The 23,558-nt window shown below is 43.0% G+C and overlaps 1 protein-coding gene across 1 annotated transcript in view; it reads right to left on the bottom strand.

The window, feature by feature from the left end:
• MAMDC2 (MAM domain containing 2) overlaps nt 1–21,118 on the bottom strand; it is a 164,265-nt gene extending 143,147 nt beyond the window's left edge. Inside the window, exons 1-2 of the mRNA XM_052645189.1 lie at nt 21,085–21,118; nt 20,634–20,747 (exon numbers count right to left, since the gene is read on the bottom strand). Of these exons, the coding sequence (XP_052501149.1) occupies nt 20,634–20,747; nt 21,085–21,118 (148 nt within the window). The remainder of the gene's footprint in view (nt 1–20,633; nt 20,748–21,084) is intronic.
• Between the last annotated feature and the right edge of the window lie 2,440 nt (nt 21,119–23,558).

Raw genomic sequence — 23,558 nt, 5'->3', positions numbered from 1 at the left:
TTCTGAACAGTAACACGTCACTAGATCATTAATGGCACACTTAGATCATGTAAGCCAAACACCAATTCTACAATCCATTCATTCAATATATTTTAAGAGCTCTTATAGGGCTGGGACTAAGCAAGGGAGGCCAAGTTCAGGATCAGGGCCTATCTTTATTTATTTTTTTTAATTTCAAAATCTTTTATTGGCATAAAAATGAAGAGAATTTTGTGGTTTTCTGTCATACATCAACAAGAATCAGCCATAGGTACACCCATGTCCCCTCCCTCCTGGACATCCCTCCCGTCTCCCTCCCCATCCCACCCTTCAGCCTGTCACAGAGCCCTGTTTGAGTTCCCTGAATCGTACAGCAAATTCCCATTGGCTATCTATTTTACATGTGGTATTGTAAACTTCTATGTTTCTCTCTGCATATATCTCCCCCCTCTCCTCCCACTCCAGGTCCATAGGTTCTGTTCTCTATGCCTGTTTCTTCGTTGCTGCCCTGAAAATAAATTCATCAGTGCCATCTTTTTAGATTCTATATGTATGTGTCAGCATACGATAGTTATATTTCTCTTTCTGACTTACTTCACTCTGTATAATAGGCTCTATTTAAATTTTAATATTTTGTTCATCATGGAATTTTTGTATTAATTTTACATTTTTAAAATAGACATTTTTTTTTCCAAAGAAGACATACAGATGGCCAACTGGTACATAAAAAGATGCTCAACATCATTAGTTATAAGGGAAATGAAAATCAAAACCATAATGCGCTATCACCTCACATCTATCAGAATAGCTATAATCAAAAAGAACACAGATAACAAGTATTGACAAGGATGTGGAGAAAAAGGAACCCTTGCACACTACTGGTGAGAATGTAAATTGGTATAGCTACTGTAGAAAACAGTATGGAGACTCCTAAAAAGTTAAAACAGAACTATAATCCATATGATCGAGCAGTTCCATTTCTGTGGATTTATGTAAAGAAAAATGAAAATAGTAACTTGAAAAGATATATGCAGTCCCACTTTCACTGCAGTACTCTTTACAAAAGCCAAGATTTGGATGCCCATCAATGGGTTAATGGATTAGGATGACATGGTACATATATACACATATATTCATACACAATGGAATAATATTCAGCCATAAAAAGGATACAATCTTGCCATTTGTAACAATACAAATAGACCTTGACGGTATTATGTTAAGTCAGTCAGACAGAGAAAGACAAGTACCAAACCACGTGATTGCTGTTATATGTGAAATGTAAGGGGAAAAAAACAAGCTCACAGACATAAAGAACAGATTGGTGATCGCCAGAAGTGGGGATGGAGAATGGAGCAACGTGTCAAGGGCCAAAAGATAAAAACAGCTTTAAAAAATATGACTGTGATTTTAAGAGTGTTCCCTTAAATTTTATACTCCAAGTGAGTGCCTCATTAACTTCTCCCCAGCCCTGGCCCTGATTTATCATGTACAGAGCATTTGGTAAGGTATATAGAGGATTAAGAGAAGGAAGAGACACGGATGCTAGTTTCTAGTGAAAGTGTTAGTCATTCAGTTGTGTCCAATTCTTTGCAACCCCATGGGCTATAACCAGCCAGGTTCCTCTGTCCCTGGAATTCTCCAGGTAAGAATACTGGAGTGAGTAGCCATTCCCTTCTCCAGGGGATCTTCCTGACCCAAGGATGAAACCTGGGTCTCCTGCACTGCAGGCAGATTCTTTATGGTCTGAGCCACCAGGGAAGCATAATAGAAGGGAAAAGATAAATTCTTGAATAAAGCCAATGGAATGAGAGTAAATAGGTGCTTTGTCTGAAATGCAGGAGACCTGGGTTCAATCCCTGGGTGGGGAAGATCCCTAGGAGAAGGGAATAGCAACCCACTCCAGTAGTCTTGCCTGGAAAACCCCATGGACAGAGGAGCCCAGAGGGCTACAGCCCATGCTGTTGCAAAGAGATGGACATGTCTGAGCAACTAACATTTTCACTTTCTTTTCAAGTGCTTGAAGAGAGGTTTGAAAATACTGCCAGGGCTATGGGAGTGCTATGACAGGGTAGATACCATGATACCTCTTGCCCAGTCCTGCCACTTCTAGCTATGTGACATCAGGCAGGCCACTTAGCCACTAGAGATTTCCATTTCCTCAACTGTGAACTAGAGGGAATGCCACCTACCTCAGAGAGTGATTGTAAGATGAAACGAGTGAAGCACCCACGGGCCCACAATAAATGACAAAGATCCGTAGTCGTGATTCCAAAGGGGCCTGGGGAACACAAATCTAAAACGTTGGTTGTGATACTGGTTATCACATACCTCCAGAGAGAGAAGGTGGAGAGATGCAACACGCTGTGTGCATTTTTACAAGAATATATGAGAGCTATGGGCAGACTTCATGTCCACTATTTATTAATTTCTTTTCACACTGCTTCAGGGGCTCCACACTGAGGTTTCTGTCTGGGGATCTTAAAAGAAAAATCTGTGATAAGGGAAAATCTTTTCCAAGTGATCTGGAGTCTGATTACCCTGATAGATTTCAGGTATCAGCTTGGCCGATCTTAGGGGAAGAGAAAAAAGTTACAACAGTTGCTTGAATAATATACACACAACCAGTACTAAGAGAAACTAGCTAGTTTTCTGAAAAGTCATTCTCACACCACAGACTAACTAAGGACTTATTGTTCACACATGGGCACATGCACGTGCATGTGTGTGCACGCACACACACACACAGCTTCTTATTCTTGTTTGGGCAATGTTTTAGAATTTAGTTTTTAAATGTTCTTCCATACTTTTTTTTTTGTTCCACAAATTGCTTACTACATTTGTTAAAAGAAGAAAATACTATCCTGTATCTGGGTGAGAAATCTCTGTTCTCCCAGTAGAACACTCACTCCCACAAGCAGGCAAAGAGAAAGTTGGTAGCTCTGTAAGAGCAGCACCAAAATGTAACTGAAAAATTCACCTGTTCTATGTGAAGTCTCTGCCTAGACATATCCTAGAGATAGTCGCATCTCTTACACAGAATGTCTCTGTGATGCCCAGGCTCATCTGGCATTTCTTTTCATTCAACAAATCCTGATAATGTGTTGGCCTTTGTACATTTCCAAGGCAGAAGTTCCACAGTGACTAAGATTGGTTCATCCAAATATTTATTGGGTTTCTGTCTGGTTGTAGACACTGTGTTGGGCATGGGAGAATCCACAGTGACACAAGTGAGACAGTTTCCTTGCTGTCGCAAAGCTTACAGTTTAACAGGTTGGCAGACAATAAATATTTGATTGGATAAACAAGAAAAATATCAGAGCTAATGTGCTACAAAGTGAATTAAAATTGGACAATGTGGTAGTGACCATGAGGGAGGTCAAATGGGAAATGGGGTGCTCTGGGAAGAGGGTAACACTTCAGCTGAGGCTGGGATGATAAGAAGGAGACAGCTATATCAAGGTCTGATAGGAAATGGCACTAGAGCACATTCCCACCTATTTTATTGATCAGTGCCCTGAGTACCAGGAAAGGATCTTGTGAATTGGTATTAGGTATGGGAGGGCAGGCTTCATGGGGACAGAACCGTTGACGCTTGTAAGCATTTCTTTCAGCTAACAGAACTATGAGTCATCACACTGTCCCTGGAGAAAGGATGAAGAAATCTGTTTTTAAGGCTTGAGGACCAAAAGAACTAGTGGGCAAAAGCTTTCTCTCCACTTGAACTTTACCAAAGCCAGCTCTGGGAAGTGGGACATGATGTTGATTTTGTGATAATAACACCAGGTTCCCTAAAAGACTAAATTTTTAGGTTTGGAAGAGCAACATAAATGACTGAGAACCAGCAGGAGGGAGCAAAAAAGGGAGAGGATCATGAAAGCTGAGCTTACAGGAAGGGAGGGAGAAAGATGAGTGGAACTGCTTCCTGATAACTCAGTTGGTAAAGAATGCATCTGCAATACAGGAGACCCTGGTTTGATTCCTGGGTCAGGAAGAGCTGTTAGAGAAGGGATAGGCTACCCACTCCAGAATTCTTGGGCTTCCCTTGTGGCTCAGCTTGTAAAAAATCTGCCTGCAATGTGGGAGAGCTGGGTTTGATCCCTGGGTTGGGAAAATCCACTGGAGAAGAGAAAGGCTACCCACTCCAGTATTCTGGCCTAGAGAATTCCATGGACTGTATAGTCCATGGGGTCACAAAGAATTGGACACAACTGAGCAACTTTCACTTTCACTGTTGAGTCTAATAAGCCCTCCCTAAATGTCTAACCATGATGAGGTCAGGTACTAGGGAGCAATCCCTAGTCCAAGTGGAGTTTGGGAGAGACGTTCATGATGGATGATGGCAAAGACCAAGAGGTAGAGAGGCTGGTTTGGGAGAAGAGGGTTGTCAAAACAGTCAACCTCGGAGAGGCTGGAATTCTACTCCTTCTAGAAGGCAGAAGTTAGGTACTGCCCTTCTTTGGAAGCCCCTGCAGCATCAAATCCAGTGCCAGACACCCAGTGGCAAGACAATGGAACAGACATTGGCTTTGGCACAGACAGACCTGGACCTATTCTGCTATGGCTGTGTGATCTGGGGCAGGCTGAGTCACCTTGCTGGTTCTCAGCAGCTGTGTCTTTAAAATGGAGATGGCCACACGGATCATATAAAATTATAATAGGATTTGGAGATAACATGGCCATAGTATCTTCAGCATAGAGACTAAATGGTCATTATTATTATTTCATGCCTGAGGATCTCATTGACAAATAATTTTCCATACTATATATTATAGTACCACATAAACAACTGACCAATCATCTAAGAATTGAATACTGAGCCTCTTAGTATAATGTCCATCAGGCCCTTGCATTTTATAGACAGATATAAACTCATTGATCAACTGCCTAGGGCTATGCTTTCACTGCTAACTACTCATAAGTTTTTATATTTTCAGTCAAAACTCAAAACCAAATATCACTTTTATGTGGAATCTAGAATACGACACAAATCAACATATCTATGAAACAAGAACAGACTCACAGATATAGAGAACAGACTTGCAGTTGCCAAGGAATGGCAGCAGGTGGTGGAGCGGAGAGAAGGAATGGGAGTTTGGGAGTAGCAGAGGCAAACTGTTATACACAAGATGGATAAACACCAGTATCCTACTGGATAGCACAGGGAACTATATACAATATCTGTGACAAACCATAGTGGAAAAGAATATGAAAAAGAATCTATGTATCTCTCTCTCTCTACATATAGATGTATAACTGAGTACTTTGCTATAGAGAAGAAATTAACACAACATTGTAAATCAACTGTACTTCAATAAAATTTTTTAAAAAGTAATTAGACATTAAAAAGTAAACAAATAAATATGTAGTCATGACTGAAAAGAAAAACAGAAAACCTCGAGACTGAGATGCATATATTTCTTTAGCTAACTTACAAAGTAAGTTTGATCAGGGGGTCATTCGTTGCCTTTGTTCCAAGGATGAGGGATTTTCATTGTCTTTCTGCTTATATGGTGTCTCCTGCTTGTATCCCTACTGATTTGAGCTCCTTGCTCCATAACCCAAGAAGACAAATATTACACTTCTATTTCTTTTCTTTTTCTTGGTATGAGGATACTTGACATATTTTCAAAACAAGACTGTAAGATTATCAAGGAACATAAGTTCTACTGGAATTTGTCCAGAGAATGAGGGGCAGTCATGGGGGTGCCTGGAGTATGAGTCTCTCACAGGAGTTCCCATCGTAACCTCATTTAGAACTTGGAACCAGGCAGGAATTCTGTTGTCCCAGGGTCCCATGCCATTTCTAAAGAAAAGGACTGATTAAAAATTTCTTCAGATTAGAATTTATTTGGTGATAGGGCCCTTGTGTATGAAAGAATCTGAAAGAATGTCCTTACATGGTTCTCTTAGTCATTCACATCAGAACTTAAGGAGAAAAGCTTCTCAACTCAAAGTGCAGTGGGAAAAAAAAAGAATATTATAATTGCTATATCCTTCACAGAACACAGACTGGAGCCAGAAGACCTGTTACAAAATATAGTGTTGCCCGCTGGGATCACTGTGACCACAGGTATGTTACCTGTGGATGCCTCACCTCCCTTAACCCTAAAATGAGAATGAAAATAAGACTCAACTCATTAAGCTGTTGGGACAATTAAATTAGTTAATAACATCAAACATAGAATAGTATATGCTGCTGCTGCTAAGTCGCTTCAGTTGTGTCCGACTCTGTGCAACCCCAATAGTATATAGATGAGTATTTAAGAGTTAGCTACTTATAAGTATCATTATTATTTCTATCCCAAAGATGCTTTGAGGCTCCATGTTAAGGGAGAGTGTGGAAACAAACTGGCAGAATGATTCTTTTCCCAGTCTTTGGAGAGAAATGTAGGTTAAAATCTAGGCTTCATCATTTACCTGCTCTGTGACTTTGGGACTGTTAAAAAAAACCCCCAAAACTCTAAATCCCAGTTTCTTCATCTGTAGTGAGTATCTCCTCACTGGGTCACTGTAAGAATTCAGTGAGATTATACATGCAAGGCATCTACCAAAGTGCTTGGTATATAAGAACTGCCCAATAAGTGTTGGATAAAATAGTTGTCATTATTCATCTACTGGGTCTTCTGGCTCAATGCCAACACATTCACCCAGTGCTCAGTAAATGCTTGCAAATGGTCTTTATGAAAAAAGATCTATGGGTAAACATTTTAAAAAATGGTTAAAAAAACATTAAAAAAATTGATGAGTCCATTCTTCAAAATATTTAAATAAAATACACCAGTCATCATCCTCAGTGCCTGGCTAGGGAAACCTTGATGGCAAGTCATTCAGCTGGTGACTAGTGATCAAGGCTAAAAGAGATTGGAACTCTGAGTCTCTGCTGTTTACTCTCCAGGATCTTTCCTTTGTCTAGTGTTTCTAAGGAGAAGTTCTTAAATCACTTGAGTGTCAAATTCAGTGTCTACTGTGCAAGCCATGATTCACTGCACATTTGGATGGAATGATGGTGAACGTTATCTATTTTTCCAAGACTCATTAATTTTCTAACAAATCTTAGACTACTAGGCCAATATTATGCTCAGCAAGAGATCACCCATTAATGTGTCCAACTTATTTTATGACAGAATATTGTCGTGAACTTGTGAATGACTTCCTGCTCGCCAAAATGACAAATGAATGGAATTAATTAAAGATATAAACCATTTCACACCCTTTTCATCTCCCAGCAATTTTTATTGTGAGTAGCTGAGTTCGTAGAAAGGCAAGAGGCATGAGAGATATTCTGAGAGACCGAGAAACTTTTTTGACAACTAAGCTGTCCGTTTTCAGCTGTTATGAAGCAAACAGGTTGCCTTCATCCTCTCCAAAAGTTGCTTAATGACATACTTGACAGACAAGAATTGAACATGACATCATTGATAATTATTGATTTTTTTTAAATAATGGGAGTGGTTTAAAAACCTGGAATTTATGCTCTATAGCTTTCAGAGTCTCATTTTACAGAACACTCTTTAGAGTTTATGTGTATATAGAGCAAATAAGTCCTATTTCACAAGTGCAAGATTAAAAATGAAACAGGCATGCCTAGTAGCCAAGATATGGAAGCAACCTAAGTGCCCATCAATAGATGGATGGATAAAGGAGATGTGGTGTATACAGAACGGAATACTACTCAGTCATAAAAAAGAATAAAATAATGCTATATGTGACAACATGGATGGGCCTGGAGGATATTATGCTGAGTGAGATAAAACAGAAAAATACCATATGATTTCACCTATATGTGGAAACTTAAAAAAAAATGAATAAACCTAACAAAACAGAAACCCACTTATAGATACACAGAACTAACAGGTGGTTGTCACAGGGGAGAGAGGTAGAAGAATGAGTGAAATAGGTGAGGGAGATTAAGAGGTACAAACTTTCAGCTACAAAACAAATAAGTCATGGGGATGAAATGCAGAGTGCAGAGTGCAGGCTAAATCACTTCAGTCATGTCTGACTCTGCAACCCTAAGGACTGCAGCCCCCCAGGCTCCTCTGTCCCTGGGATGGGATTCTCCAGGCAACAATACTGGAGTGGGTTGCCTATCCTTTCTCCAGGGGACCTTCCTGACCCAGGGATAAAACCTGTGTCTGTTACACCTCCTGAATTGGTAGGCAGATTCTTTACCACTAGCACCACCTGGGAAGTATACTGTACGGAATACAGTAAATAATACTGTAATATGTAGGTACAGTGGCGATGGTAACTAGACTTACTGTGGTGATCATTTTGTAATATAAAAAATATCAAATCACTATGTTGTGCAACAGGAAATCACATAGTGTTGTAGGTCAATTATACTTCAAAAACAAACAAACTCATAGAAAAGGAGACTAGATTTGCAGTCACCAGAGGTGGGGTTTGGGAGGGAGGGGGAGTTGGGTGAAGGTAGTCAAACCTAGGCAGTGTATTAAAAAGCAGAGTCATCACTTTGCCACCAAAGGTTATGGTCTTTCCATTGGTCATGTATGAATGTGACAGTAGGACCATAAAGAAGCCAGAGTGTCAAAGAATTGATGCTTTCAAACTGTGGTTCTGGAGAAGACTCTTGAGAGTCCCTTGGATAGCAAAGAGATCAAAACGGTCAATCCTAAAGGGCGACTTTCACTTTGACTTTCAAAGGCAATCATCCCTGAATATTCACTGGAAGGACTGATGCTGAAGCTGAAGCTCCAATACTTTGACCACCTGATGCGAACAGCTGACTCACTGGAAAAGACCCTGATGTTGGGAACGATTGAAGGCAAAAGGAGAAGGGGGTAACAGAGGATGAGATGGTTGGATGGCATCATCAATTCAATTGACACGAACTTGGGCAAAGTCTAAGAGATGGTGAGGGACAGGGAGGCCTGGCATACCACAGTCCATGGGGTCCCAAAGAGCTGGACATGACTTGGTGAATAAACACACACATGGGCAAAATGTACAAACTTCCAGTTACAAGATAAAGTACTAGGAATGTAATGTGCAGCATAGGTATAATTAGTGCTGTTCCTATGTTACTCAGGAGAGTTAAAACAGTAAATCCTAAGTGTTTACATCACAAGGAAAAAAATGTTTTCTTTACCTGTTATTTTGATTCGATATGAGATGATGAGTGTTTATTAACCTTACTGCGGTAATCATTTCATGATACATATGTAAGTCAAATCATTATGCTATACACCTTAAACTGATATACTACTGTATGTCAACTACACCTCAAGGACAAAAAAACAAATTAAAACCCATGACAATACTATGCATCTTCAGGTATGTTATCTTCAATATAATTTCTCTTTTATTATACAATATTCAGAGCTGACTCATTTGAAAAGACCCTGATGCTGGGAAAGATTGAGGGTAGGAGGAGAAGGGGATGACAGAGGATGAGATGGTTGGGTGGCATCACCGACTCAAGGGACATGGGTTTGGGTGAACTCCAGGAGTTGTTGATGGACAGGGAGGCCTGGTGTGCTGCAGTCCATGGGGTAGCAAAGAGTCGGACACGACTGAGTGACTGAACTGAACTGAACTGATTCAGTAAAGAACCACATGTAGGCAGGTTATTGACTATTTCATGTTGACAATGAAGACGAAAATCTTCAAAGATAACATGTAACCTATGATATATTAGAGCTTTTTAAATGTGAGTTCAAAAGGTTCTACTCTTCAGTGTTTTCTTTTTTAAAAAAGGTACCAATGCATAACTCACAGTTTCCGCAACAGAATTTGTGGAAAAGGAAAAAGATTTTCATATGCTTATTCCCAATTTTCAGGATTTATAGTGGAAAGCCAAAGGCTTTCCATAAAGCTTATATTTTAAAATGGGCTAATGTAGAGTCACAAAACAATTTAAACACACTCCAGTCTATTACCCATTTTTTTCATAAAGTCAAAATTAGAAGAAATCTGCAGAAGCTTAAAAAAGAAAACATTAAGTTATGGTATCAGACAATATGGTTTTAGTCATAAAACATTGGTAAGCCAAGAATGCAGCTTCTTGGTGAAGTTAAAGCATATTAAAGTCATCTTCATTACAAGCATGGCCCCAAATAACACTTCAGCTCTCTTTGGCAGTGAGGCAAAAGTTTTTCAAATAAGGAATGGAAATTTTTCTGAGCGTAGAGCTAAGTTATATATCACAATATTGTATAATGTTGCTGGATAGCAATATTGCCATTCTGTTAAGAGTAATGGAATAAGTACCAAGGTGCTCGTGTAGTGGAGTGGGGCAACTGGCTTGCAAAAACACATCTATCTGTGTACTCTTTTAATTTGTTCACAGTAGGAATAGATGAATTTGAAGTTGAGGAGTATTCCTTAAGACTGCCAAAGTATTTTAGGTCAAGTCATAAATTTTCCCTGAAGTTCTCTGCCAAGATCATGCTGAGGACTGAGAAGAGAATCCTCAAATGGTTCCAAAATTAAACTTTATAATCTATTATGGAAAAAATAAGTAAAAGTATATTTCCCTATCTTGGCTTGATTCCAAAGGCTTACTACCATATAGCAGGCACGCTGGCTGTAGCTGGGGCCTGAAACCCAGGGCAGAGTGGGAATGCTGGGACACCATGAGAATTTTGCAGAGGATTCCCACTGTCTCTAGGGAAGCACGAATCTTTCAGGTCTGTCTTCCATGGTGATGACCTCTGGAAGTATGAAGGTATCAACCTATTCTGATGGGAAGGTGCCCAGGGTCCAGTGAGGCACAAGTCTTTTGAGTTGGATATGCTTGGGTCCACATCCTGACTCTGTATCGTGCTGGGCATGTTACCTCCATCTCTCTGTGTCTCCTACTTCCACATCTGTAAAATGTTGATAATAACCACCTCCGGGATGGTTGGTTGTTATGATGGTTACAGACAATTACAATAAATATACTAGACAGGCACCATGATATGCCACCTATGGGTCACAAACCACGGCGGCACAGGAAGCTATCTTGTAATGGTTTCACTAGGTATCGCTTCACACTTCTCACTGGGAACCGTTCCTAATACAGAAATACAATATGCTACGCTGTTAAAGTTTCCCAATACCCAAACATTCTGTAACTTCTAAAGGTTTGGTTTTGCTTTTTATTAAGTAAGTTCCAGGATGCATCCTAACTACCGCAGATTCAGCCCAATTTCCTATACCCTCTAGATTTACAATAGGAATAAAATGTCACACATTTTGAAGCTGACACAAATGTTCTCAAGCCACTCAATGGATGGTTCTTGGGTTATGCCAGTTGAAGAAATCTATATGTTCTTGGGACTTCCCTGGTGGTCTAGTGGTTAAGAATCCACATTGCTTTGATCCCTGGTCAGGGAACTAAGATCCCACGTACTGCGGGGCAGTTAAGACTGTGACAGAACTAGAGAAACCCGCACACCACAATGAAAGATCCTGTATGCTGCAACGAAGACCTGATGCAGCCAAAAATAAATAATTTTTTTTTAAAGAAATATTCTTGAGGTTTCCAAATTGTCAAAGTGGAAATTGGGTCTACTGTAGGGCTAGTGAGGAGGTCCTACTCTCTCCTGAACCTTCTTTCTTGACTAATCCTTTCCTCTCACTCTACAAACAGGCACAAGTCTTCCTAAGAAACAAGGAAAAGAAAAACAAAAACTCTTTCATCACAAGTTTCTTCGGAGGTACGGTTAAATCTCTTTCTGAGAAACAGGGAACATTGAACTTCTTTGCTGAGAGCTCCACTGTCAACATTCTCCCTTCATTCTTCCACCAGGGCATGTAGGGTCTGTCGTGAGCGCTTTACTGACACTTCACTCATGTGAGCACCTAACTGTTATTTTCAACAGGCAAGTCATAGAGCACCCACTTCTCGGCTTCCCTGGGCCCTGTTGATCACCTCCTCCTTTTGACCCTACAAAGTCCTTTGGCTTTTGTGGCCCTGTATTTTCTTAATTCTCCTCCTCTATGCCTAAATTTCCTTCTGTTTCCTTTTTTCCACCATCTCCTTCCTATGCCTGATCCTTAAACATGAATTTAAGGCTCCACCTTCAGCTTCCTGCTATCTTCACTTTCTACATTCTCTTTGGGGGAATCTTGTCTATACTCAAGGTTTCAACCACCATCTTTACACTGAAGATTCCCACAGCCATAGTGGGAATAGTCCTACCCAGACTGTTCCTGACTTTCAGCTTCTTGCATCAAAGTCCTGCTCAACACCTCCACCTGGATGTTTCCCAGGTAACTCAGAATTGAACACACCTTCTTCTACTCTAATACAATTTTCCCTTTGAAATTCTTCAACTGTTGACACCCTCAAACATATGTCTGCCCAAACTAGAAATCTGGAAGTCACTCTCTATCTGACTCATTACTTCCACCCAATCAATAAGCAAGTCCTGCCAGATGAGTCCCTGTTCTGATGCTTTATTTACTCTCCCTTTTACCCCTACTCCCTTTTTCCTATTTCAAGCCTCATCATCTCTTAGCTGAACCACTGCATAGTTCCCTATCTAGCCTTCCCATTATCATCTTGTCTTCCTCAAATCAACCCTTTTCTCAGCTACTGAACTGGAGAGCAGGCTGCATCACACTGCTTCTTGTCTACAGTATAATGAACAGGCAGGTCCAGAGGTGCAGTAGTAAACAATCATGGCAAAGTCACACAAATGGCTCCTTCAGTGGGATCTCGCCAACACATTATAGCTCTTTACTCTTGCCCAAATGTAACTCAGATCTCTAGACTTCCTGCTGATTCTAAGAGCTAACTGATACCCTTCCAATAAACTTCTTTTGCGCTTAATTTAAACAGTCTACTTATGCTGTTTGCAATGAAGATCCTGGGCTAGTATACAATTCCGTTTGCTCTCTATCATAATTACAGATTTGTGTTTGCTCCTGTTGGTCTAAGGTGCCTGCAAATGGCAGGGATCATGACTGTGAATGTATTCCATGTACTATCTGTACTCCAACAACCAACATAGTGCCTGACGCATAGTGGGTATGCAAATATGTGTTGACAGAATGAATATTCTTTAGAAGTGTTTTTTGTAAAAGATACGATTCATTCATGATACTATGAAATTATGGCATGATGCCACTTGTTTTATTTTATTCATAAACTCAGAACCCTCCCTGAAAACACAGATAAATGTCTCACAAGGCAGAAAAAGCAAATATTTTTGCAGATGTCACTGGATTTCTCTATAAGTCACATCCGTATGGAAGATTCCTTTCTTCAAGTAACAGACAAATATCCCTGTATGCTTTTACCCATCAGGGTAGGTACTATTTATGCCTCCCACGCGAGTTCCTTAGAAACAACAGCTCTCAATAGCTAGTCCAAAGTTCGATCATCTTTTGCCAAAAATACTTTTTAGACCATCAGTGTCTCTCTCCAGGTTGCACTGTGATTGTTTGTGATGGCAGAGGATCAAAGGACTCAGGCAGTCCTGATGGGTAAATGATCCAAGGGCTATTTGTCCATTGGTATGTCAGGGATGAAACAGATCATGTATTGGTGAGGCAAACTGAAATACTGCTTCACTGTTATATTTGGAAATTGCAACAGAAGACTCCAAAGTCTTTGAAGTCTTATGGTAGGAAGGATGATTAAACACAACCTCTTTCTTTACAGGGGAAAATGTCAAGAACTTTTTTTTTTTTTTTTTAAAGAAAGTGATCTCAATAAGGGCTTTAGAGATTGATTAAATTCAAAATGTTTGTTGATACCACACACTGTCAGGTGCTGTGGGAAGTATGTGATCCCTGTTCTCAACGCATAACTCAGATGAGGTGAAGAGGTGGGGACTCCAATAAGGAGACACTAAGAAGAAGATTTACAAAGTGGAAAGTGAAGAGAGCCATGGGAAGGGGAAACAAAGAGGAAAGGGAGAAGTTTATTTACTTGGGAAACTCAAGGATTGTTTCAAAAAAGAGCCATACATTAAAGCACAGATAGATTTAAATAGGCCAGGATGGAGCCAGGGAATGAAAAAGCAGGATAACAGGAATGTACAGAAGAGCACAAACAGAGCAAGGAGGCGAGAAAGTAAAGAGCTCACTGAGTGAACAGCATGTTGGGGATTAACGGCGGGGGGGAGGAATAAAAATATAACTGAGGGTAAATTACAAAGGCCCCTGAGTGCCAAGCTAGGCAGTTTGTACTTTATTCTATTGGCAATCGGTAATCATTAAAGGATCCTTAGCAACAGCATGTTCCTTCTTTCTGCATCTGGCTGGGGAGAGGAAGGAGTTGGCCATTCTTCTCGTCACTGTCCTCAACCCTGGCCACGTATCAGAATCACATAGGGAGTTTGTTCATCTACTAATGTCTGTTTGTTAACAGTGCCAAGTCTGGCCCTGTATGCGGTCAAGTAAATCAGAATCTCTTGTGGTAGGGCCTGCGTACGACTATTTTTAAAGAAAAATTTAGGTGATTTTAATGTCCAGTCAGAGCTAAGAACCATTGGCGTAGGTGTAAGAATTTCTCGATAAATTTCTATTTTTGTCAGGAGTGCTTTGTTGATATTAGGTGTGACATTATGCTTTACTTAATTAGGTTATGGCCTAATGGATATGATGGGCTCCCCAGGGGGCTCGGTGATAAAGAATCCACCTGCCAATGCCGGAGACACAAGAGACGCAGGCTCAATCCCTGGGTCCAGAAGATCCCCTGGCATAGGAAATAGCAACCCACTCCAGTGTTCTTGCCTGGAAAATTCCTTGGACAAAGGAAACTAGCAGGCTACAGTCCACGGGGTTGCAAAGAGTTGGACAAGACTAAGCGACTGAACACACACACACAATGGATATGATAGAAATTTCTGATATACTGTGGAAGTTCTTTGCTCTTAAATAACTTCCTCATTTATCACCAGCAATATGTTCTGTGTTCAGCACCACCTTCTTTCTCTAGATATTTCATACACATACCTACATATGTATAAAATTAAACATATAATCAAACACCGCAAGAGCCTAGATCTGAATGTATGAATACACTTATATGACTGAGTTGATTAAGACACACACAAGAGAAATTGAGGGAGAGTGGTGGGATAATTGGCAGAGGTGAAAATCAGGGTTGACCAACCAAAATGCTCAGTTCAGTTCAGCTTATTCATTCAGTTGCATTCGACTCTGTGACTCCATGGACTGCAGCACGCCAGGCTTCCCTGTCTATCACCAGCTCCCGGAGCTTGCTCAAACTTATGTCCATCAAGTTGGTGATGCCATGTCAAAATGCCCAAGACACATTCAACTGTCTGCTGATCTTACGCATTGAGATACCCACCACTTCTATTAACATACATGCATTTTAATCAGCTTCTTAAAAATCAAATGCTGTTTAATAAGACAGAATTAGGACTGTTACTGAGATGACCTACCAAAAAGGTTCTGTTATTTTAAGAACCAGGATTTTTTATGAATACCATATCCCAAAATGCAAGTCATAAAACATGGGGGTTGCTTGCATGCTAAGAGATTTGAAGATGACAATAAAAGCAGAAAGTCCTATGACAAGAGATTACTTTTTCCTCCCAATATATTGTGACCATAGCTGACTTCTGTGATTATGAGAAGGCAAACATCCCAAATCCAGGACACCTTGTTAGGGATCAGGCCAGGAACTAGGTAGCAACTTCCCATTCAGCAATTCTAACCTGAGTAGAGAAGACCCAGACTGGGTGTTGGCCTTGATAGGAAGAAGGCTGGCTAGACAGTGCCTATGTTCAGAGAAGTGAGTCATGGCAGGGAGGAGCAGGGAGAGATTACCAGTCCAGGTAGGTTAAGTCCCAAGTGGAGGAGCCATGTAAGACAACCTGGGAACTCAGATTGATATGGAGGCCAAGGGTTAGGGACATGCCCCAAAACTGAGGGGTTGAGAGCTCAGGGGCCTCCTAGAAGGCACCAGCAGCATCAATATAGAGCCTGATTAATGCTGAGCCTTTCTGGGCTCCAGTGTGCTCCTCCATAAAATGAGGAGGTTGTACTGGGTGAACTCCATGGCCCAGCCCTAGGATCTAGGATGCTGGGCAGAGCCAGGACAGAACTGAGGTCATGCTTAGGCACAGCTCACAAGAGCCAGGTTCGACTGGACATCAGAAGTAGCCTGGGTGGGCCCAGGAATCCCTTGTGGCACTGCAGGAAGAATGTGGCCTGGGGTCGACTGTTTCTCCAAGAGGCATACAGGGAACACCTCAGTCTTGTGCTGCTCCCAGCCTTTGCACAATGTGGGGGCTGTGCTTCAGCAGAGAGGGTGTCAAGAGACCAACCAGCAGAGGTGATGCAGGTTCAAACTGGTCCAGAGGGTGGGAATTCCCTGGATGAACTCAGGGTGATGTCAGACTGGGATGCTGAGCCATTCTCCCAGAATCAGGAAAAGAGCTATAATCTGCAGAAAGGGAGGGCTGATCATTCTCCTTCAGGAAGGTCTTTGGGATCCTGACCAGACTTTGGCTTTAGCTGGGCCTCAAGAAATATCATGCAGGATTTATCACTATTAATAATAACTAGCACCTGACTGAGTAAAGAGCTGAAATTCAGCTGACCAAGTGACTATAAGTGTCCTTAAGAGAGAAGTAAGGGGTTTGGTGAAGAAAGGAGGGTGACAGGAAGAGAAAAAGGCATGTACTTACATTGAGATTTCAGCACACTCTACCACCACCCCACCACCCTACTCTCACCCCCTTGGTTAATGCAAACGTCTAGCTGGCCAGCCTGCCACAGATACTATCACTTGCTCCGAGGTACAAATACCATCCAAATTCTTCCTGTATTAGACATTTCCTCAAACCTTGACCCCCACTGCTGTAGGAAAAAACCACCTCCTCTACAACAAGTGTTTTGAATTTCCTTTTTTACCTGACATACGTCCACATCTGCCTTACTCTCTGGGGTGCTTTAGTGCCCCAAACTTCTAATAAAGGAGTAGTGCCTGGATTTGGATTTTACTCTCTTCCTCCTGCAGTTCCTCCAATGACTTCCTCACAGAGCCAGCTTAAAGATACTAAACCGAGGTGCCCAAAAGTCAGAACAAAGCCAAAATCCATCCAATGGCTAATCTGAATCATGACAATTCTGATGTGAGGCCAACTTTACAGTCTCCAAGAATCCTCAGCCGAAGGGCTTCGGCCCCCACAGCTGGCACTGGGCAAGTGGAACTGACAATCTTGATTTCTGCTGAGGATGACTGTTAAAGGGGTTCCAATATTCTCTGAACTGTGAATAAAGATTTTTTGAGATAATGAATGAATGAAGATTTTTATAGGATAAAATAGTCTCTTCTTTCCAGGATTTAATTCAAACCTAAATCTTAGAAGCAATTTCAAAGTTTGATTCTGATACAATCTCACTTGCCTTGACAAGTGAGAGAAAATGAAAATATTCTACCAAAAACATGGAGGTAAATCAAGAAAACAAGACCACATTGCCAAAACTGGGAAGTAGATGAGACTAGGTTCCAGCACATGCTCAGCTACTCTGATGCCATCCTCTGTTCCCCAGGGGCGCCCTCCATGGTGGAGCGCAATCAAGTCAACACATTGCCTTGTCAAAACTCATCCATTCTGTGAAAGGAGATCAAGCATATTTCAAAATGGCCATGAGCTAGGGATACTGAAATTGTAACTGGAAAGGCTTAGAGACCTAATACACTAAATAAATCAAAGGGGTGGACCTCACATACAATTTTGGGCAGCTGGGAGGTATTTTGAGACAACTCCTGATGTGAATCTCCTATCCTAAAAAGGCAAAGGTGTTCATCGCTCAGTGCTATCTGACTCTTTGCAACCCCATGGACTGCAGCTCACCAGGCTTCTCTGTCCATGGGGTTCCCCAGGCAAGAATACTGGAGTGGGTTGCCATTCCCTTCTCCAGGGGATCTTCCCAACCCAGGAATCGAACCCAGGTCTCCTGTACTGTAGGCAGATTCTTTACCGACTGAGCTATCAGGGAATGAAATTCTAATTGGCAGATTTGTTTCTCCACTTAACCCTCTTCACTGGGCTTTAGCATTGATTGCTCCACCATAAATTAACCTACTGACCAAGGACATCAAAGGAAGTGCTATTTGCATTCCAAATTCTTGTAGGCAAAAGTCACTGAAACTTACAGCTCTCTATGCTACCATGCAACACACAGAGGTGGATGGAACTAGTTTCAAAGGGTTTTTACAGCCAGCTGAAGTAAATTTGCAGTAAGGCTGGCGAACAGCTTGCCAAATTTCAGCTTGGAACAATTTCATTATCTTTAATTTACCAACCTAGCAATGGGTTTATAATAGAAATTCTTAGTGATGGCTTCTCAGGAGGCAACCATGGCAGCTGGCACACACCTACCTCACTGCACCTCTGGAGTGGACTGCTACGTCCAAATTCTGGCCACTGAAAAACACGATCTGTAAGGACAGAAGCCTAATGGGCCTGCTCCCATAGAACTGCTCAGAGGCGACTGAATTACCTTCCCCCAGCCAAGCCAGGAGTCCCAGCCTTGAGCCAGAAAGCAGTGACTGTTAGATGTTAGAAAGAAAGCAAAGAGGAAAGCAACAGTGCCTTCATTATACGCTGTAAACCGCAATCACCTTCCCCTATAAGCATCTTCCTGTTTTCCTGGAGGGGCACTGTTAAACTGCCACTGGTGCAGAGGTGCCAACTCAGCAGAGAGTACTTCCTGTGGGTCTGGACAGCAGTCGAGTGTGGCGGGATGTGGCCTGCCCACTGACCCAGGAGCAGGCTGCCAGGGGGCCACCATCCTGACAGAGGCCTGACAATGGGGGCACAGGACTGAGGCTCCTGGATTAAGGGGTGATGCTGATTTCCTTTTCTCAGTGCCAGACTAGGGTGAAGCAAAAGGGGTGTCTAGGGCACAAGATTGAAGGAGGTTTTCACTCTCAGGGTCATGCAAGTGGCTCTTTTACCCTGGTCCTAGCCCTGCGCAGAGCCACCAGCAGAGGTAGGGGGATGTGTAAGGTCAGTGATTCTCAAAGTGTGATCTCCTGACCAGCAACATCACCTAAGTACTTACTAGGTATGCAAATTCTCAGCACCCTTCCAGACCCACAGACTCTGAAACTCAGAGGTGGGGCCCAGCAATCTGTGTTTTAATACCACCACCCCCCCATCCCAGATAATTCTGATGCAGCTAAAGCACTGTGCTAGAGAATAATGCTCTCCAAAGCCCGTTGTGTGGCCCAGGCCATTGCTCAACATGCTCCACGCACAATCAGAACAGAGAAAGGAGATGAAAGAGATTTCCCTAAGGCATCAGCAAGGTAGGAATTCCTCAAATAATAAATCAGGAATTGATTTTTTTCCAGCTATCCTTAAGTATTTGGTACTGAAGACTTAGCAAGCGTTGGCAATAAATAACGTTTACTACTGAGTAGTTTGCTCCTATTTTTTCCCTGATCTAGTCAGTTCAGAGTTGGCCACTGACTGATTACCTTGGTACGTGGGCCAGTCGTCTAAATATTCTAAGACTGAGATTCCCTCCTCTGGAAACTGGGGTTAACATCACCTCCCTGCCAACATCAGGGAAGCTAAAATATGCAAAACCCCAAGGATAAGCCTGAGGCAGAAAAGCTGTGATGACACTTTATACATCCTGAGCAGGGGTTCTGGGCCCCCACCTTCTCCAGGGAGGTTAGATAATCTGGGGGCCTGAAGACAACTGAGAGGGGAAGGAGATTAACTGATCTCTTTTATGCTGCGGCATATTTTAAAGGAGGCTATTTTCCAGTTCCGGTGACCTGGGACATCAGGCTTCTGAATGGGGTGGCACAGGCAAAAGGGAAGAAATAGAAATATATATATATATTTACTAAATAAATAAAGGGCAAAAAACTGTATCCCATTTAAGATCCCACATTTAAACTTTGACACTAGAACCCAAACAGTATGAGCGGTGAGGCAATGACCAATGCAAGCCAGCTGAGTGACCTCAGACACACAGCCATACACTTGGTTTCCTCTTTTGCCAAGTGCTGAATTATAAATCAACAATAACATGAGGGTGATGTCATGCAACAAAACGCTGTCAAGCACAACACAAACGTGAGGTCTCATCACAGAGGAGCAGCACCACCGTTTCTGCAGGATGAAAGGAAAACTTATCTCACCCAACTTGCCCAGCTCACAAAGGTGTCTACTGAGGACGAGAGAGCCTGTTGACCTGCAGAGGGCACATAGCTGGTGGGAGACAAGCATCAGCTGTGTCCCCTTTCTCCCTTCCATTAGGGAGTAGGGGGGAGGGGCGAAATCTCAGCGCTTCTCGCCAAGGGCCAGGTAAACAAAGGACGCCCCACCCAACCCCCATCTCGTCATTGGCCTTTCATGCAGCACAGCTGAGAACTGGAAAGATGATCCATGACACACTTTTTCTCCCGAGAGTATGTAACTCCAAGATAATAACATTATCCATGCGAAAGGGCTTACCTTGTGGCTCCGCTGGTAAAGAATCCGCCTGCAACGCGGGAGACCTGGGTTGGGAAAATCCCCTGGAGAAGGGAAAGGCTACCCACCCCAGTATTCTGGTCTAGAGAATTCCATGGATTATATAGTTCATGGGGTCACAAAGAGTTGGATACGACTGAGCAACTTTCACTTTCATGCAAAAGAGCCACCCAGCCAAAAAAGTTCAGGTTGGGGCCCTGTGCACGAGCCCCTTACCTTCCTCATTTAAAATCCACGGCAGGAACTCGAACACCGAGTCAAAGCCGCAGGTGTTCTCCTCGAAGGTGCAGGACCCCGCGGGCAGGTCCAGGGTACTGGCAAGCTGCAGTGCTGTGGATACAAAGCGAGTTTCAATTCGGGCTGGGTCTGGGGAGCGTTGGCAGCAACTCAGGGCACCCTGGGGAACTACCTGGTGAAAGTGGAGGAAGGCGTCCAAGATGGGGCGAGAGAGGGATGTGCTACTGCCGCCCCCGCCCCGGGAGCTTCCCCTGCAAGACCTGTGCGCAGCCGCTGGGCTAGGGAGGGACGTAAACGGCTGCTGAGACGCTGTCCGTAGGCACCCTTAGATGGCCCAGCCCAGGACCGCAAGCTGGACTACCGGGGCTGCAGGATTGGGAGAGGCTTACGAAAGCGCCCCACGGGGATAGCCCCCGGGTCCAGGCCTTACCTTGCACTGCCAGGAGGACGCTCCTGAACAGCATGGTCGGGGAGGAGGACTGGACAGAGGAGCGAACCGCCAGCCCGCCGGGACAGGCTGCTCCCGGTGAAAGGAGCGTGGGAAGCAGAGACACCTCGAACCGGGGGAGGGAGAAATCAGAGGCAAAGAGCACTGGAAGCTGCCCAACTTTGCACCGCGGCTCGGGAGCCGAATGGAGGGCTGAAGGTGCCTGAACTGGGAGCGGCGCTTGCTGAGCTGCAGCCGCGAGGCAGCTTGCGTCCCAAGTGAAGCCGGCCTCACAGCTGGTCCTGCGCGAGGATGGGGCTGGGCGGGGAGGAGACAACTGCACACTTTTGAAAAGCCAGCCAGGACTGGCTGGGACAGGAGAGGTCGGGAGGCAGTGACACGGTTCGGCTTCTGTTTTTTTCTTTTTCTTTAACCTTTGTATTTTTTTTAAACTTTATTTTACTTTACAATACTATATTGGTTTTGCCATACATCAACATGAATCCGCCACGGGTGTACACGTGTTCCCAATCCTGAACCCTCCTCCCACCTCCCTCCTCATATCTCTCCGGGATTCTTAACGGCTTGGGACCAGATCCCTGTCAGCCGCTGGAGAGGGCAGGCGTCCCAGGAGCCCCTCGGGATGAGTTGGGGCTGGAGGCGCCCCGCCCCTCCCATCCGCAGTGGGAACCAGCTTATTTCTGGGTACAGCCTCTCTCTGTCTGGAATGCCAGTCTTGCAGGGCTGGCCCTAATTTTAACCTTTTTTCCTCAGGATGGAAAAGGGTGGAATTCTCTTAGGAAAACCTAGAGGAAAATTTGGAAAGTGTTGTGTCGAGTGGAATAAGGTTTATATCTATCTAGGAGTTCAGCATTTATGGCCCATTAATGCTAACCTTGGAATGCCGACCCCCCCCATACGCACACTTTTATTTAGCCATGGAATGTCTGGCATGCCTGGTGCTCAGCATTGCCTCGGTCCCTAAAATGGGGGCATTCCTCCTCTCCAAAGAGTCATGATAAATTAGTAGAAAGTTTCTAAATTGGGACATGAGAGATGGGAGTAGTGATATTAGGAAGGGGGTTACTCCCTCCCTAATACCCATTGGCTACACATTTCCCTTAAGCACTAAGTGGGTCTTTAAAAATATTTTCTTCCAGCAAAGAAAGTGATGATGGTAGGGTGAGGGTCTTAATGCTGTTTATAATATTGGGTAGGCAACTGTATGACTAGGGCAATGGTTCTTAAATCTTTTTTTAAAATATAAATTTATTTATTTTAATTGGAGGTTAATTACTTTACAATATTGTATTGGTTTTGCCATACATCAACATGAATCCGCCACAGGTATACACGTGTTCCCCATCCTGACCCCCCCTCCCTCCTCCCTCCCTGTACCATCCCTCTGGGTTGTCCCAGTGCACCAGCCCCAAGCATCCAGTATCATGCATTGAACCTGGACTGGCAATTCGTTTCATATATGATATTATATATGTTTCAATGCCATTCTCCCAAATCTTAAGGTATATCAGAAACCCAGCATCAGAGTTTCTGATTCAATAGATTAAGCTTAGGGTGCAAAATTCTGCACATTCCTCACAAGTTCCTATATGTTGACCCTGCTAGTCTGGGACCACACTTTGAAGACCACTGGCCTAACAAACTCTTGTTTAACCACCAGAGCCCTGCGCACATGCTTCCACTTGGTTTCCAGACTCTCCTTGTTCTTCAGTCTTTGTGCTATTTCTTTATTTCTCTCTCTGACCCCTTGGATATTAGGTTGCCTCCAAGTTCTGTTATTTCAACTCTTGTTGCCCTCTCTCCTCACTTCTTCAGTGATTTCATCCAGTCTCATAGTTTGAAACACCACCTATAGCCCAATATCTCCCCAACAGACATTTCTAGTCCAGATGGCCCACTAACTCCCCTGCACCTTCGTCATCTCAGTTAAAGGAAACTTTCTCCTTCAGTTGCTCAGAAAAAATATTTAAGAGTTACCCTTAACTCTTCTTCTCAGGACATTACCAAATTCCATCAGTTCAGGATTCAAAACATAGTAGGTACTGACCATTCTCCATTCCCATGGTGACTGAAGCTGCCATTGCTGTTTGTCAGAGATGCTACACTAGCTTCTGGAAGGTGGTCTTCTTGCTTCTTCTGCCTCGTGCACCTCCATTCCATTTTTAACACAGTTGTCAGGGCATCCCTTTAATACAGAAATTGGGCCATGTCACTCCTTGGCCCCAGACTCCTAACAAGTCCATCAATTACTTAGCAAACCCCCAAATCTTCACAAGGGCCTACCAGGTCTACAGAACTTGTCTCTACCCCTTTATATCTCTTAACTTCATCTGCCATGCTTAGTCCCCTCCAGCCACATGAATCTCCTGGCTGGTCCTTAAACACATTCTAGGTGTCCTCTCAGAATTTTGCACTGCAGATGGTGATTGCAGCCATGAAATTAAAAGATGCTTACT

The sequence above is a fragment of the Budorcas taxicolor genome, chromosome 8 (assembly GCF_023091745.1).
Source record: "Budorcas taxicolor isolate Tak-1 chromosome 8, Takin1.1, whole genome shotgun sequence".
Classification (NCBI taxonomy): domain Eukaryota; kingdom Metazoa; phylum Chordata; class Mammalia; order Artiodactyla; family Bovidae; genus Budorcas; species Budorcas taxicolor.
This window is presented reverse-complemented; position numbering and strand designations above follow the sequence as displayed.